Source organism: Triturus cristatus, chromosome 5_2 (genome assembly GCF_964204655.1).
Source record: "Triturus cristatus chromosome 5_2, aTriCri1.1, whole genome shotgun sequence".
Taxonomy (NCBI): domain Eukaryota; kingdom Metazoa; phylum Chordata; class Amphibia; order Caudata; family Salamandridae; genus Triturus; species Triturus cristatus.
This window is the reverse complement of record NC_140588.1, coordinates 56,518,924-56,535,634: the sequence shown is the minus strand read 5'-3', so window position 1 is coordinate 56,535,634 and position 16,711 is coordinate 56,518,924. Positions and strand designations below refer to the sequence as shown.

The 16,711-nt window shown below is 51.8% G+C and overlaps 1 protein-coding gene across 1 annotated transcript in view; it reads right to left on the bottom strand.

The window, feature by feature from the left end:
• TMEM245 (transmembrane protein 245) overlaps window positions 1–16,711 on the bottom strand; it is a 648,028-nt gene that overhangs the window by 424,368 nt on the left and 206,949 nt on the right. Inside the window, exon 5 of the mRNA XM_085606845.1 lies at window positions 8,058–8,249. Coding sequence (XP_085462971.1) covers window positions 8,058–8,249 — 192 coding nt within the window. The remainder of the gene's footprint in view (window positions 1–8,057; window positions 8,250–16,711) is intronic.

The following is a 16,711-nucleotide window of genomic DNA, read 5'->3' as shown; positions in this document are numbered from 1 at the left end:
TCCCACACAACATAAGTAATATGTGTGGGGGCAGATGCCTCATTTATATCAAAGAACTCTACAGTGCCTTTCTTCAGCTCATTTATAACTTCCTGCTCCCCTAAAAGGCTTCTTTCAAGGGTCCATCTAAACTGGGGTTGGAGTTTCTCAAAAGAGAGCTCCAATTTTACCTTTTACATTGTCTGCATAGACTGCTATGCGGTCAGAGGTCTCCCTGGACCATTCAAACCCACAGACTTGCGCGTCTACGCGCTCCCTGGCCGCGAGAGGTTCCAGGGCCAGCGCGAAGAGATATGGAGAGAGGGGTCAGCCCTGACGGGTACCCTGCCCTTTAGGAAAGGTTTGTGAGATAGTGTCTGCGACACGGAAAGGAGGCAGTAATATCAGTATAAAGAAGTTGAATATATTTAGGAGGCCGGGCCAAACCTCAGGCGACTCAGGAGCGCAACGAGGTATGTCTAGCTAAGAGAATCAAATGCCCTGTCGATATCCGCCAGCAAGAGTGCAGCCGGTTCCCCCAGGCGGTCTATCAATGCAATGGCATTGTGAACATGGCGGATATTGTATCGTGTGGCGTGGCCAGGCATGAAACCAGCTTGGTCTTGATGAACTTGATCTGAGATATATGGTACTATGCGATTGGCTATAATCTTGGCGAGGAGCTTAGTCTCGACGTTGAGGAGTGATATCGGTCAATACGAGGGATGGTGCTCGGGGGACGGCCCAGTTTAAGGAACACCACTATTTCCGCATGGCGTCAGTCCGGTGGTAGGCTCCGTTCATCCAAAGCGGCATTAAGTACAGCTAAATACAGGGTGTGAGTATGGATTGATATTTCTTATGAAATTCACATGGAAAGCCGTTTGGGCGGGCGCCCTACCCGGAAGCATCTCGGAAAATGCCACCTGAAGTTCATCTGTTATTGGGGCATCCAATTCCTCTCTTGCAGAGCCTGTGCGGGCATGTGCAGGCATGTTATCTATGAACTTATGGACAATGTGTGGTGAGATAGTCTCTCGGGGAATATAGATCTTTATAATAGTCTGCAAAGCTTGCTGCGCAGACTATGGGGTTTTGTAAGAACCTCCCCAGCGGAAGGTCATGGATACTCGCAATGGTGAGGGGGCAGAGTGCCCTCTGACAGAGACGATGCAATAGTGCACTACATTTATCGCCCCACTGGTATATCCTTCTAGAGATAGCAAGCCATGACACCGGTGCCTCGTCCCCAAGCTCACTGGCATATATCTGCTGAGTATGGAGCAGTTGTCGACGTGCGGCGTGTCCATCTTCCCCCCTACTCCCATGCTCCGCATTCAGAAGCTGGGCTTCCATCTGTATCAGCTTTTCACACCGCTGTCTATGCTGCGCTGTGCAGTATGCAATATCCACCCCCTGAAGTTTTGGCATCATGGCCTCCCATAGGGTCGTGGGATAGATATTCTGTGATGGCATTGTGCATATGGGTCCTATATTGTTCATCAAGTAGGTGCCATGGAGATAAATGCCAGCGGAAGGTGGGGTGTTTGGAGTCAAGTCGCAGATCAAGCTGCAGAGGGGAGCGATCCGAGAGGCCCCTAGATAATATCCCTGCCGCCCTGAGTCTATGTACATGTGTAGCTGATATGAAACTGTAATCTATGCGGGAGAAGGTCCTGTGTGTGCTAGAAAAATATGTGTAGCCTAAGTCAGTAGGGTGCAATTGTGTCCAAGTATCGACCCAATCCAGCCCCTGCACAGGGACTGCAGCCTCAAATCACGAGTCTCGGCAGGTCTGCCCGTGCAGTGCCATCTATCCAGACAGGGAAATTGAGTATCATTCCAATCGCCCCCAATTTATGTCAGACACTCCACCCAAAGCCTCGTCAGGTGTTCAGTTAGGCTCCATGTAAGAGGCAGATGGGCATTCACACTACCCAGAACGAGCAACTGGCCATACAATGTGCCTGTGATAATGATATACCTGTCCTGGGGATCAGCCCATGTTTTATCGGGAAGGAAGGGGATTCTGCAGTGGATGAGTATAGCTACCCCCTTGAGCCTCTAGTGAATCCGGAGTGGAAGGCATGTACATACCCAAATCGTGTCAGATGTGGGATCCTATTTCCCAATAAATGTGTTTCCTGTAGGAAAGGATATCAGCTTCATAGTGTTTAGCTTGGCGTAGGACAGCCCCCCTTTTAACCTTATCTAGCAATCCACGGACATTCCAGCTGACAACGCGGAGGCGCCTTTCATATAATCCATACATATCTAGGGACATGACTGACAGTGATGTGTGTGGGCGGGAGACAATATATCATAGGCGTAGACATTGGCATAGCATCTAGATTCTGTAAAGGCATGACACTTATGAACAAAAAACAATATCTTTCCTAAACTCCAACCCCCCTCCCTCCCACCCCAATACCTCATGAACGTTAAAGCATCTGTCACAGCATGAGAGGTGTCCCAACTCAAACGGGGGTCGGGAACGCCCCTCAGCCAATGGATCCCTATGTGGCTTCCCCTTAGATATAAAGATGTCTCCAGAGTCAAGGGAAAGCGTTAAGAAAAGTAGCCCATTATATTATACCGTCGGGAGTGTGGACAAATTATTCGTAACAAGAATTAACAAGGTTAAAGTCCTTCATTTGGTGTCTTCTGTGGATCGGATGTTGGATTTGCCGTGAGGTTTCGAGCGTTTCTTGGACCGTGACCTGCGGCGCTCTTTTCCAGAGACCAGGAGCGACCCACGGCCCGGGCCCCCAGATGAAGAGTCCGAATCAATTCTAGGTGGAGTATGTGGCTTGAGCCTGACATTCTCGTCTGTCCAGATGAACACCTCTTCTGGTGAGTCAAAGAAATGTGTCTGCGATTTGTATGATACTCGCAGCCTGGCCGGGAACAGCATAGAATACTGGGTTTTGAGGTTCCGCAGTCTAGCTTTAGCCTCCGTAAAGGATTGTCGGCGCTGTTACACTAGCCTTGTATAATCCAGGAATATCATGATAGGGTGTGAGGAATAGTTGAGGGACTCCTTAAGTCTAGCCTGTTGCAGGATGACATCTCTGTCCTAAAATATTAAAAATCTAGCAATAATAGTCCTGGGGCGAGCGCCAGATGGTGGTTTCTGTAACAGGGCTCGATGCGCACGCTCAACAATAAAGCAGTGGGATAAAAGCCCAGAGGAGAACCATTCTGCCAGCCATTTAACTAGAAAGCCAGCCATGTTGCTGCCCTTGCAGCCCTCGGGGAACCCAACAAAGCTGAGGTTATTTCTGCATGCTCACCCCTCCGCATCTTCAGCACATGTTGCCAGGCCCTTCGGGACGGACTCCAGGGTGGAAACCTTCTTCTGAAGCATCGGCATCGTGTCTTCCACTGTTGATATCCTGTATTCGGCCTCAGTTATGCGCTGTACTGCGTTACAAACGTTTTGCCTGAGGAGCATGACATCTGATCCGACTGCCCCTATTTTGGCCTCCAGCATGTCTCTGGACTGCGTTATGGCCGCTAATATGGCGGCATTGTCTGGCATGGGCGGCGGCAGACTGCCCATAGCTGGAGCTGAGGCTGCAGCACCTGAATATTTGTCCATGGTACTTTGTCATGCCGTTGCACTAGGAAGTTTGTCCTTGGGCCATGGTGCAGAGATACGGCGTGGAAAAGATCACAGTGGTCACACTGAGTGCGGAAGAAAATATATACGGTAGGACCAGTTCTAAATGGTGGTAAGATCACTTAGAATATTGCAGGGCTCACCTGGGGACCACTGTGTCACAGGGGGAGGGTGGCCTAAACTGATCGCAAGCAATGATTACGCCGACTGTACTACGGCTCTGGGCATTACATACAGAGTTAGCATAGGGTGTCTCTATGTCGTGATACCAATGCCCACAATACTGGGCTGGTCCCTCCCATGCTGATAGCCTCCACTTAGTGATATCAAGTGACTCCAGATCCAGAACTCACACCACATGCGGGAGTAGAAGGGGTCCGCTCTCCCGTGGCAGTATAATCGGCAAATCAGCCCTGCCGGGACTTCCTCGGCTGTCCGCCCCGATAAATGAGGCGCTCCCCGACTCAGGGCAACAGCGGGTGCATCCGCAGGGATGAGCACCGCTCACAGCAACGATCACGCCTCCACAGCGGCTGCCGGCAGCCCAGGTGAAGCAGCGGAATCTGCTGGTCAGTGGAGGGGTCCCTTCCCATACCGCAATGGGCCATGCAGATCGGGAGCAGGCACGCTGGGGGCCGACAAGGCCGCTGAGTCTTGGATGGGCCCTTCCTGGCAATCACTGCCACTCAGCCGCCGACACCTCACCTACCGCAAATTCTTTCCCAATTCTTGGGGAGAACTTAGACATATGGCTACCAGATATTGATACAACTTTTCGATAATGCAATTACTTAAAATGTGTTCTCTCATAAACAGATTATAAAATCCATCATAGTCATGCACTTCACTTCCAGTTAACCAGCCATCTAGTGTTTTCAGTGAGTAGTTTATGAAGTCAAACCAGGACTGACTCTAGGTTTTTTGAGCCCTCTGAATCTAATTCTATATTCCTCATTGGCGAGTCCAAGGCCCTCAATTGTGGGACCTTTCATGAGTCTATCCCTGCACTTATCAGTAAACAGTTCCCAAACCAGTGTGAATTCTTCACATGTCACCATGCACAGGCCCTGCCGAAACTATATTTGACGTAATCACCTTCCTCATACTTGGTGACAATCCCTTTGGGTATTTTAGGGTCATAAAAGTCCTCTCCGTCCCTAAGTATCATGTTGCTGCCACCATTTATGGGAGCTAGGCCTATATCTGCTCTTTTCCTCTCTATAGCCAGGAGTCTATCCTCCAGGGCTATTGTATGAGCCATCTTTCTAAAAGGATGTCCTACTCATTGAGGCGGTCCGCAATGTTGCTTGGGGGCCTGGTCCACCTGTGAGGGAGCTAGGTACCCCTTGCACTACTTTTGGAAAGATGGGTGCAGGGACCACATATTCTCTGTCTGTCTAGGTGAGGAAGATGGGAATGGTCCCCCTCATCACTACTTTCTCCTTCAGAAGGGTGATCTTTAGCATATTCTGCCAAGAGAACCTGGAGCTTGGTCAGATTGGAACCAGTTTTAATTTTCTCAAGTCTACAGAGGGTCCTTAGCTCCTTCATACCAATATGGAGGTAAGGGGTCAGGTTGAGTTCCACAACCACATTACCAGTATCTCCCAATATTTTACTAAAGTTGGGGCCTTTTTAAAAGGACTAAAAACATCTAGGCACTTTTATCCCCTAACTAAAGTAGGCTTTTAAACTTTACAAAATGCTAAAGGGACTTCACAAAGGCCCTAAGAAGAATTTTAAATATTTTGAAAACTGTCAGTTCAAAAATACCGTTGAATCTAAAGGCAATTTTGGAATGTAGTTGTGTGGTCACTTTTTGCCAGAGTGGTTCAGCAAATGCAAAGTCGTAGAGCTCACCACTGATCCACCAAGTAGGAAGCTGGCTCTGTAAATACTATACCAAAGTAAAGTATAGTGTGCACAAAGTCCATTGGATCCCCAGAGGATAAAGTAGATAATACTAATGCTCTCTTTTATGGTAGTGTGGGTGAGCAGTTAGGCGTATCAGAGGGCAGTGCTAAGCATTTGCTGTACACACACAGGCAAGAAATGATTACACATACTCAAAGACTAAATCCAAGACCATGGATTTGTCAAAATATTACTTTAAGTATATTTATTTTATAGAACCAAATATACTTTGTTGCAGTGAAATACATTTTGCAATATCAATGTAAAAAGTGGAAACCATGCATTTTTCAATCAGTACAATGTTATCCTATAGGAGGAAACACATTCAGCAATATGAAGGTAAGTAAAGTATTTACGGTATTGAGCTTTTGGATGAAGAATCAGTACCGGGCAAGGTTCAGGAGAGTGACCTCACTGCACCACCAGCGACACTTGGGATTTGGTGCCAATATTATCCAACAGAGAAAGGGGGCAATCAAAGGGGTACTACTTGCAGGTGAGTAACACGGTTGTGGAATACTGTCCCCGGGGGGTAAGGTAAACACGGGGGCCACAAGGTAGCACCAAACTTACACCACACCTACAGAGGCACAAGGGCGGCCGGGTGCAGAGTGCCAAAACAGCTTTGGGCGCCCAATGCAACCAATGGGGAGTCTCAAACTTGGAAAAAGGCTGCAGGCTCAGGCCAGGAGGCCGATCGATGGAAACCTACAGCTAAACAGGTAAGCTGGGATGTGCTGAAGAGTCGGGACACTGTCAGTAGATCTCCCCAAGGCCCAGGGGCGCCGGGTGCAGGGGTGTCCTTTAGCATCGGAAGTCAGGTTCCGGATGCAGAGGTGGTCAACTTTGTGGTTCCACCGGCAGAGCACTTGGTCTTTAAAGTTAGTTTTCTTCTGGACAGGTCAGCTGTCCACAGGAGTTTTTGCAGAAGGCTGGCAGTCCTCCCAAGGTTTTGGAGGTCACTGGGCTGCGGGACAAGTCGCTCTCCTGTAGCACGGTCTTTGAGGGATGTAGACAGGCCAGTAGGGCTGGAGCCAAGTCAATTGGTGTCTTCAGTCTTTGCTGCTGCATGACTCTTCTTTGTCCTCTTCTTCGTAGATTGCCAGTAATCTGAGGATTAAGGTTCAGGTGTGCCCCTAAATACTTAATTTAGGGGTGTTACAGGGGTTAAAAGGTAGTAGACAGTGGGCTACTTCCTTTAGGGTGACTACACCCTTTGTATGTCCACTCCCTCTGGGTAGGGGGCATATCCATAACCCTATTGGCTAGAATCCTCCAAAACAATATGGAGGATTCACAAAGGAATGGATCACTTCAGCTCAGGGCACCTTAGGGGTGATCGAGGCTGAGAGGGGACACACCTCTTGCTTACTAATTTTCCAGCCGACCCTGCCGCTAAGTGGGGGCTTTGTCAGGGGGGTGGGCATCTCCACTAGCTGGACAGACTCTGGTCAGTATTACAAAGGCAGGAAGGCTTTGAGGATCACCACCCTTCTATTCTGTTCCTGCTTGGGGGTAAGTGTGAAGCACCTCCACCCAGAGCAGGCTTGGTTTCTGACCCATACGACCAAAAGGCTCCCACCTCAGGGGGTCAGAAACATGTCTAGAGATGGCAGGCTGGTGCAGACCAGCCAGGCACACATTAGTGGTTTGGTAGGTTTGCAGGTGCACCTCTAAGGTGCCCTCTGAGTGCATTTATTAATGAATCCGACACTGGCATCAATGTGGGCTCAATAATATGAGATGTTTGATACCAGACATCTTGCAATTTAGTGAAGCCATCATGGAGCTGTAGAACTCGTAGTGACAAGCTCTCTGCCCATGTACTCAGTAAGGCTTCACTGTGCACTTATAACGTCTAAGAATTGACTTAGAAACTATAGAGGCATATCTGCTCATCCAGATATGCCCTCACATGAGGTATAGTACACCCTGCCGTAGGGCTGTAAGGCCTGCTGTAGGGGTGACTTATCAATGTCTCTTGTAGTACTGGTAGGCCTGGTACACAGGGATGTGTGCCAGGTCAAATATTCACTTTTATCTGCACCAAAACATGCAGGCTGCAGTGGCAGTGTGCATGTGTTTGGTGAGGGGTCTTTTAGGGTGGCACAATACATGCTGCAGCCCTTAGAGACCCTTTCTGGTCACAATGCCCTTCTACCACTGGCACCTTTTACAAGAGACTTGTGTAGGCCACAGGTGTGTCAATTGTGGAAACAAAGGTACAGTTTTGAGAAAGGCAAAAGCACTGGGAACCTGGTTAGCAGGAACATGGTCACATTCACCCAAAAATGCATCAGAGTCAAGCAAAATGTTGGGGGTAACCAAGCCAAAAGGAGTACTTTCCTACAGATGTGACAACACACACATACATATTTAATCAAGACTAAAAAATGCTACTGTTCATGACAGAGAGATCATATCATTAGCACTAGAGATGATCACCACTGTTAGCAGGTATCACAAACATTGTTTTGAAAATGATAGCGCCACAAAACACAGCTCACAAATAGAAACATAGCAAATATATAACTTTGACAACCTGCCACAGGGACTGGAAGCAATTGTATAATCCACAGATTCAGCCAGATCTGAACTATTACGATGACCCATACAAGAAGAACAAAATAGATGTCACTGGTCTTCTTTTTTCGTAGAAAAGCTCCAATTTCACTCCTGTGTTTGCTTAACGGTGTGGTAGGGAAGGAGGGTACCTGGAATGGCTGCTGGGCATCTGTAGAGAGAGGAAAAAACTGGTAAGAAAATTCAATAAAGACATGGTAAGAAAGAAAGAAATAGGTACAATGTCAATACTACTGACTGACAATGACAAGCATTTGCAATGCAATAGGTCTCGCATTTGCAAAATTTTCTGCTATTGGCATTGTAAATGACAAACCTTTTATCTTTGTGTTGGTTTTGAAAATTTACGCTACTTTGAGCATTGACATTGCAAATAACAACGCCTTTTATTTGTCCTTTTCGAATTTAAAACATAAATAAAAGGCTTTGTCATTTACAATGGCAATAGCTTAAACTCGCATAAATGCGAGACCTATTGCATTGTAAATGCTTGTTGATATCCTATCAGTACCAACTCTGCTACATAAAAAAAAAAGCTGAAGACAGACATCTTCAAAGAGCACCTCTGCTGACCTGACAGTGCACACGTTTGACCTTCTCCCAATTATTGCATTCCCAGGGGGGCATGCCCTCGTTCACTGTTTTGTTGTTCTTGAGCTAAGTTTGCGTTATACAACTACCAGCACATAAACACATACATCCAAGAAAGCAAAACGAACAGTTCTATTTGTCCCGTTTTGCATCACAAGCAATCAGTAGCAAAAAGCATTGTAAAATGCTCCTTTGTTTGATGATGTCTGCTTGGATTTTTATCCCTATTATGAGATAACTGGACGGATGGCGGTTGTAATATGGAATCATGCCCCTTAGTTGTGACACTATTATTTATTTGCCAGTATACTCGTATAGCAACATATTTTTGGGCCTTCGCCGTGTCTTCAGGAAACCCAATCTGGTGTGTGATAGTGGACGGAAAGATTGTGGGGCGGGTGGGAAAGTCTGTGTGAAGGTTATGGGTGTATGTGGGAAAGGTCTACTTGTGAAGAATCTGTGGCCTGTGCATATGAGTGCTGTGCTTTTTATATGTGAGGGGTGTAGTGGAATGTAGAAAAGTGTGTTGGTGTGTGTAAAGGTTGTGAGGGTTTTCCAGTAGGATGTGTGTGATATGCGAAAAAGATGTCTGTGTGAAATGTGTTCACTCTTATGTGACATGGGTCTGTATGTGTGTAAGAGGCTTGTGGGTCTAGGTGGAATGTGGAGGTGTGTGTGTGTATAGTGTTGGACTATGTGTGCGAATGTTTTTGAGGTACGGACAAGCTGTGAATGTTTAGGTATCTGCCTGTGATTTTGGCAGACAAAAAGAGGGGACAAACCGCCCAGAAACAAAAACAGAGAGGAGAATGCAGGAATTCAAGTAATTTAGAGGGGGGGGGGGGTGGATGTTTGGAGAGGAAGGGACGCTGAAGCCCATGTTGGTGAAATTGTTATGGTGCGAACAGGGTCATCGCCTTTCCACCACTGGTCGCGCCACGGGGTCGTGGTGTCCCCCCCCCCCGGAGAACTCCTAAATATAGCCAAACTCCCGAGTCACATACATGAATACTAGGTTAATTTCCTACCCTATCCTATCCTGGCATATCTGGGGGTAAATGTGTGATGTCGGAATTAGGTGCATTTCAAAATTTTTACAAATAGATGTGTGCCTGGTCGAGATTTTTTAATCCTCTGTTGTAGGTGCAAGTTTTGGAAAATATTTTTGCAGGCCACGTTTTTATCCTCCACAGACGTGTCTACAACCGTCCACACTCTGGGTCCGGTCTATAGACAGCCATCTCAGAAGATTCCCTCGCTGTCTGCAGACACCATACCCCTAAATAGCAGCCATTAGGAACTTTCTCACAGGTGAAACAGCCCCAGTCCCGTTTAGACCAGACACCGCCCGCCTGCCCGCCCCCTTTTGGAAAGTTTTCACAGACACTTTTCCCCTGTAGACTAGTCCAGTGACAGCCCCACCACCACGGGACTCTCTACACACAAACAAGATTGTCCTCCCCTACAGGTATGCTGACACGTGGTTTTCTGCACAGACCACCCTCGCCTAAAGGTTAGTTTAGAATTCCTCGCCTTAAGATGAGATAGCAGGACGTGCTCCACCAAAGACCCATTCACACAGCAGCATCCGCTGTAAACCATTGCAAAGACCACTCTCTCCTACATACTAGTCCACAGACCACCAATTCCCTAGAGACTCGGAGGAGGAGCCTAGCGCGCAACCAAGATGGCCGCGTAGGTGCGAGGCTCCCGAGGACCTCCGCGACCTCCTGAATAAATCCTGGAAATATCCTGTCCTTGTTAAGGGGACTGTGTCGGGGAACCCGAGCTGAGGCACTACCCGTTTTTTGGGCTCGAATCGGACCCCGAACACCGGTGGGAGCATCGACTGAAGGTTGCGGCCTTCTCCTCGCCGGCCCCCCGGATTGGAGTAGTGGCGCGATTCGGGGACAAGGTGAATAACAGCGGCGAGCGGGGCTGGGCGACTCGCGTACCCCGCACTTTCACTTTCGCTTTTGCGCCCTCCTTGCTCTCTGGCGAGGTCGGGCTGCGGAGCGGGGTGCGGTGGTGTGGCCTTGTCCAGGTGCCCAGCTGACCCGCCGGCGGTGGGTCGACCCGCGGCTCGGTGGTCGCCCCCTTGACACCCGTGATTTGGTGTGGCGGCCCGTTTGGAGATCTTGGCACGACGGTGGAAGGGCCAGCATGGCCACCAAACAAGATGGCGACCGGGCGAAGGTGAAGACGACCCGCCGTGGCACGGCGCACCAGGCCAATAGTATGGACCGCTACACGCTCCAAAAGGGTTCTCCGGAGACATCGCGGTCATCCCCGGTGGGCCCGACGGAGGCACCTGCCCATCCAGTGGATCTAACCCTCCGGGACGTCATGGGCGCCATCGCTGAACTGAAGGCCTCAGTGGACCAGCGTTTTGATACCTTGTCGCAAAAAATTGACTCGGTCCTGGTGGATGTGGGCCTTGTGAGGGCGGACTTGTCAAAAACGAACGACCGAGTCGACTCCCTGACCCACACCACAACGAGCCTCACGACTGACGTGGTGGCCCTCCAGAAGGAGGTGCGCCGGCTTGGCCAGGCGAGCGCCCTGATGGACCGGCGGCTGGAGGACTCCGAGGGTCGGGCCCGGAGGAATAATATCCGCATTATTGGTGTGCCGGAGGGACGTGAGGCGGAGGCGGCGGATCTCTTCGTGGAAGACTTGATCCTGACCCATCTCCAGCCCCGGGGGCTGAGTAAGTTTTTTGCGGTGGAACGTGCCCACCGGGTCCCCGGGGGCCGCCCTAAGACCGGTGCCCCGCCGCGGCCCCTTATTGCCCGAATCTTTAATTTTCGGGACCGAGATGCCATCCTCCAGACCTCCAGGCAACAGGGACCGGTCAGGTTGGACAACATGGACGTAAACTTCTACCCAGACTTTACCCCGGCGGTCCAGAAGCAGCGGCAGAGCTTTATTGGCATCAAACGTCGTTTAAGGGACCTAAATCTTAAGTACTCAATGCTCTTCCCGGCTAAGCTGCGGGTGGAGGTGGATGGTCGCACGCACTTCTTCGACCGGCCCGAGGCGGCTGGGGACTGGTTGGACACCTTGCCTGGGGATCGGGGCCGGGGGGGTGGGGGGAGCGCGGCTGGCGAGGAGGGCCCGCTGGATCAGAATTGAGGGGTGACTGTATTGCCTTGCTCGGGACATTGTTCCTTCACCATATACTGCTTCTGTATGTTCCCCTCCCATGGAGGTCATGTGGGGTCTGCTGGGGGCTTTCCTCCTCCTCTGGGGGACTAGTTAGTATTTAGCTATGGGGCGACAGGCACACTGCACTTTGGGGGGGCTGTCTGGGCTCATGCAGGGGTGCAGGGAGGGGGGAGTTTTGTTGGGACCGGGGGGTGGGGGGGGTGTGTTGTTTGTTCGTACCGCAAGGCAATCCTGCAATTGTTTTGTTGTCTTTAGACTGCTCGGTGGGGGACGACCGATTGTTTCGACGTATGATGGGGGGTAGGGACTTGACTGTGTTGTCATGGAATGTTAACGGCCTGGGGGATAGGATTAAGCGTGGTGTGGTCCTGCAGTATCTAAAACGTATTTCCCCAGATGTTGTCTTTCTGCAAGAGACGCACCTTATAGGTAACACCTTTCATGCAATGAATCGGAGGGGATATCGTTTGGCGGCCCACTCTGGCTTCACCTCGGGCTCGCGGGGGGTGGGTATTATGGTTAGGAACTCGCTCCCGTTGGAGATTGATGAGGTGCACCACGATGAGAGGGGGCGTTACACTGCTCTGGTGGGACGTATGGAGGGTAGAGTGTTCAGTTTTGTGTCGGTGTACGTCCCGCCTGGGCTACAGGCCACTACATTTGCGGACCTGGGGCGCCTCCTTCTGGAACTTCCGAGTGGCCTGTTGGTGGTTGGAGGGGACTTTAATGCGGTTGCTTCTGGATCTATGGATCGCCATCCCCCTAGGGACCTCCCCCGGGCACAGGCGTGGCTGCCTGGCCTTTTGGACACACTGGGCCTGGTGGATTGTTGGCGCCTAAAGCATCCCGTATTGCAACAATACACCTTCCACTCGGGGGCCCATGGTAGTCTTTCGCGGCTTGATTACATCCTTGTCCCGGCGGCCCATGCGGGGAGGGTGGGGGAGGTGCGCCATCTGGCACGGGGTATTTCAGACCACTCCCCATTGTTGTTGCATTTCGATGTCTTCCCGAGGGGGGATGGCAGGGTGGCTCAGATTAACGCCTGGTATCTGCGCGACCCCACCATTCGTGCCGACTTGATCACATCCTTGCAGCGCTATTTTGAGGAGAATGTGGGGTCGGTCCCATCTGCCATCTCCCTATGGGAGGCTTTCAAAGTGGTTCTTAGAGGGGAGGCCCTCTCCTTTATTGCCAATGCCCGGCGGCGCGAGCGGGAGGAGGTGACCCGGGTGGAGGCCGAGATTGCGGAATTGGAGGGTGACCTGGGGAGCGGGGTAACAGACGCCAAGTTACATGTTCTGTAGTTAAAGCAGGCGGCCTACCGGGCCCTCGTCACGGAGGCGGCCAGGGGCCTTGGTAGAGAGCAGCAGGGGCGCTTGTATGATGTGGGTGACAAGGCCGGCAAATTGATTGCGTGGTTGGATAAGAGAGAGAGAGCGAGCCGCGTGGTGCCTTTGATTGAGAGTGTGGATGGTGCGTGTGCCACGGAGCCGGAAGCCATTGTCTCCCGTTTCGCGGATTATTTCCGCGGAGTCTACTCCCCTGTTTCTCCCTGTTCGGAGGCGGACTCCCGTGCCCTGCTTCGGGATATTGCACTGCCCTCCCTTACGGCGGAAGACAGGGATTCGCTGGACGTCCCTCCCACCTCGGACGAAATTGCCTCGGCTATTCGCTCGATTTCATCCGGCAAGGCCATGGGCCCCAATGGCATTCCCATTGAGCTATATAAGCTACGCCCGGATGTGCTGGCACCCCACCTGCGTGCGATGTTCCTCGCGGCCCACTCGCAGGGCTCCCTCCCACCGGACCAGCGTCTGGCCACAATTGTGGCAATCCACAAGGAGGGGAAGCCCCGTGAACGGGTCACATCCTATAGGCCGATTTCGCTTTTGAACGCGGAGCCCAAAATCCTCGCCAAGGTGTTGGCCAACCGGTTGGTTGGCGTGGTGGGCGATTTGGTCCACCAAGACCAATCGGGCTTTATCCCACACCGCAACACGGCGCTTAATCTACGGCGCTTGCACGGCGTGCTTGCGCGTGTCCCATTTGTGCGGGAGCCAGCCATCTTGGCGTCCTTGGACGCCACCATGGCGTTTGATACGCTCGAATGGCCATATCTCTGGGCGATGCTCGCGAAGTTTGGGTTCGGCCCGGGTTTCATCAGCTGGGTCAAATTACTATATTCGGGCCCGATGGCGCAGGTGGTGGTGAACGGGCGTGTGTCGACCCCGTTCGCGCTGGGGCGGGGCACGCGACAGGGTTGTCCCCTGTCGCCTCTTCTGTTCGCCCTGGCCCTGGAGCCCCTGGCGGAGTGGCTGCGGTGGCACCCTTCCATCCGTGGTCTCCGCTGGACCCCCGAGCACGAGGACCGTGTGTCCCTCTACGCGGACGATATCCTTTTGTATCTTGCCTCCCCGCGCAAGTCCCTGATCGTCCTAGTTGATGTTTTGCGCTCCTTCGGTCGCAACTCAGGCCTAGTCATTAACTGGGCGAAATCCTGTGTCTACGTGCTTTCCGGGGAGGCTCCGGTCCTGCCGCGGGACTGCCCGATCCAGATTGCCTCCCAGGGTTTCCGGTACTTGGGTATATATATCACTCTTGACCCGGAGGCCCGCTATGAGCGGAATCTGCTGCCCCCTCTCCAGCGTTTGAAGGAGGATGTGGTGCGCTGGCGGCGTCTCCCGCTCTCGCCGCTCGGCCGAGCGGCCTTGTTTAAAATGATGTCCTTGCCGCGCTTCCTCTACGCCCTCCAGAACACTATGGACATGGTCCCGGCACGCTACTTTCGTGAGGTGGAGGGCCTTCAGCGGCGCCTGTTCTGGGACGGGAGGCCGCGTATTGCTCTGGCTAAATTGACGCTCCCGTGGTACGATGGAGGGGTCGCCCTCCCGGACATTAAACGGTATTACTGGGCCTCCCAGCTAGCTGCAATTAATCATGGCCTTTACGGGCCCGCCCTGAACCCGGCATTTGAGATGGACAAGATGCTCCTGCCCGGTGGCGATTACAATCGAGCGCTGTACTCTGGCGCGCCCGACTCCCGTCTGACGGGACCGACGCGTGTCATGGTGCGGGTTTGGCACGCGGCTAATGCAGCTATGGGGTGGAAGGACCGTTTGACCCGGGCGTCTCCACTGTATGCCTCTGAGAGGCTGGGCTCCCTGTGGACATCGAAGGGCTTCGAGAAGTGGGACACGATCGGAATCAGCACAGTGGGGGATCTCTGGACGAGGGGGGGATTCAAAACTTTTGAGACGCTGCAGGCGGAGTTCCAGCTGCAGGGCAGTGAGTACTTTCGGTACCTACAGGTCCGCCATGCGCTGGGCTCCGTCTTCCCGGATGTTGCATCCATTCCGGAGTCTTCCCCCCTGGAGGACAGAGTGCTGGATGGCCATGTCCCGGACAGCACGATCTCCCTCATATATAAGAAGCTGATTAATGATAGATCGTGCCTGTTAACTAGTCTACGCGAGGCTTGGGCGGCCGACGGGCTGGAGCTGGACGACGAGGATTGGATGTCCGCGGTGGCCTCTCCGAAAGAGGTGGCCATCCCGGCTCGCCTTCGTTTCGTCCAGCTCAAGATCCTTCACCGGGTCTACGTGACGGGGCCAAGGCTTCTACGTATGGGTTTTGCCGGTGACGGACTGTGTAAGCGTGGCTGTGGTGCGTTGGCGACTTTTATGCATATACTGTGGGAGTGCCCGAAGGTGGAGCGATTCTGGCGTGGTGTGCATGAGGTCCTGCGTGTGGTCACGCGTGTAGCGCTGCTGCCTGAAGCGAGGAGGTGCTTGTTGAATGTGTGGGAACCGAATGACTACTCGGTTCCGCAGATGCGGTGGGTGACTCTGGGATACATGATAGCTAAGCGTGACATTGCTCAATTGTGGGGATCCCAGAGGCCCCCTGCGGTGTCGGCCTGGAAAGAGCATATGGATTGGTGTATGTTCCGTGAAAAGGTGGTGTATGTGGCGAGGGGTAAGCCTGGGGCGTGGGTGAAAATCTGGGGCCCCTGGAACGCCTACCGTGGGGGCATTTGTGAGCCGCCACAGCTGCCGGCTGCCTCGCCTGCTCCGTCTCCCTAGCTGGACCCTCTTGCTCGGCCGCGGGCACGCGGCCCCCCAGTCCTTGATCTCCTCCCACCCCCCTCTTCAGATTTTTCCTGCCAGTCTGGATCCCCCACTATGGAGCAAGTGTTGTCACCTTGAATCTCGGGTTGCCTTGCGGTTGTGGTTTTTTTTGATGTTGTTAGTCCTTAAAATGAAACCGTACTCTGTGGCAGGACGCCGTGAGGCCTGCACCATTGATTACTCCTGTGTTTCTACTGTGCACCGCTGAGAGACCTTTACTGTCTGTATGTACTATATTTGTGATGCTCTAGCGGCCGGCCGTGCGGTTGTAGGCCCATACCTGTAACCTTTTTATTGATGCAATAAACGGTTTCAAAAAAAAAAAAAAAAAAAAAAAAAAAAAAAAATTCTCTAGAGACTCGCTCAAGAACACACTCCCCTATGTACCAGTTTACATAATCCTCCCCCACAAGACCATTTTATCTTACAGACTGATTTAGGAAGAGTCCTCTCCTGCACACCAATTTGCAGGCATCTACCTCTATTGACCAGCAGACATTGTTCTGCTTCACATACACGCCTGCCTACAGTCCTCTTCTACAGACCAAGTTACAACCTACCCTTCTCTAAAGATCTATACACAGAAATCCCACCTCTCCTTTTTAGGTCCGTCTATAGATAGTCCTGCCTTACAGATTTGTGAACAGGTCACCTACCTCCAGAGATCTGTTTACTCACGGCCTCCTCTGCAGACCAGTCTACAAGCAGCCTCCATCTGCGTCTT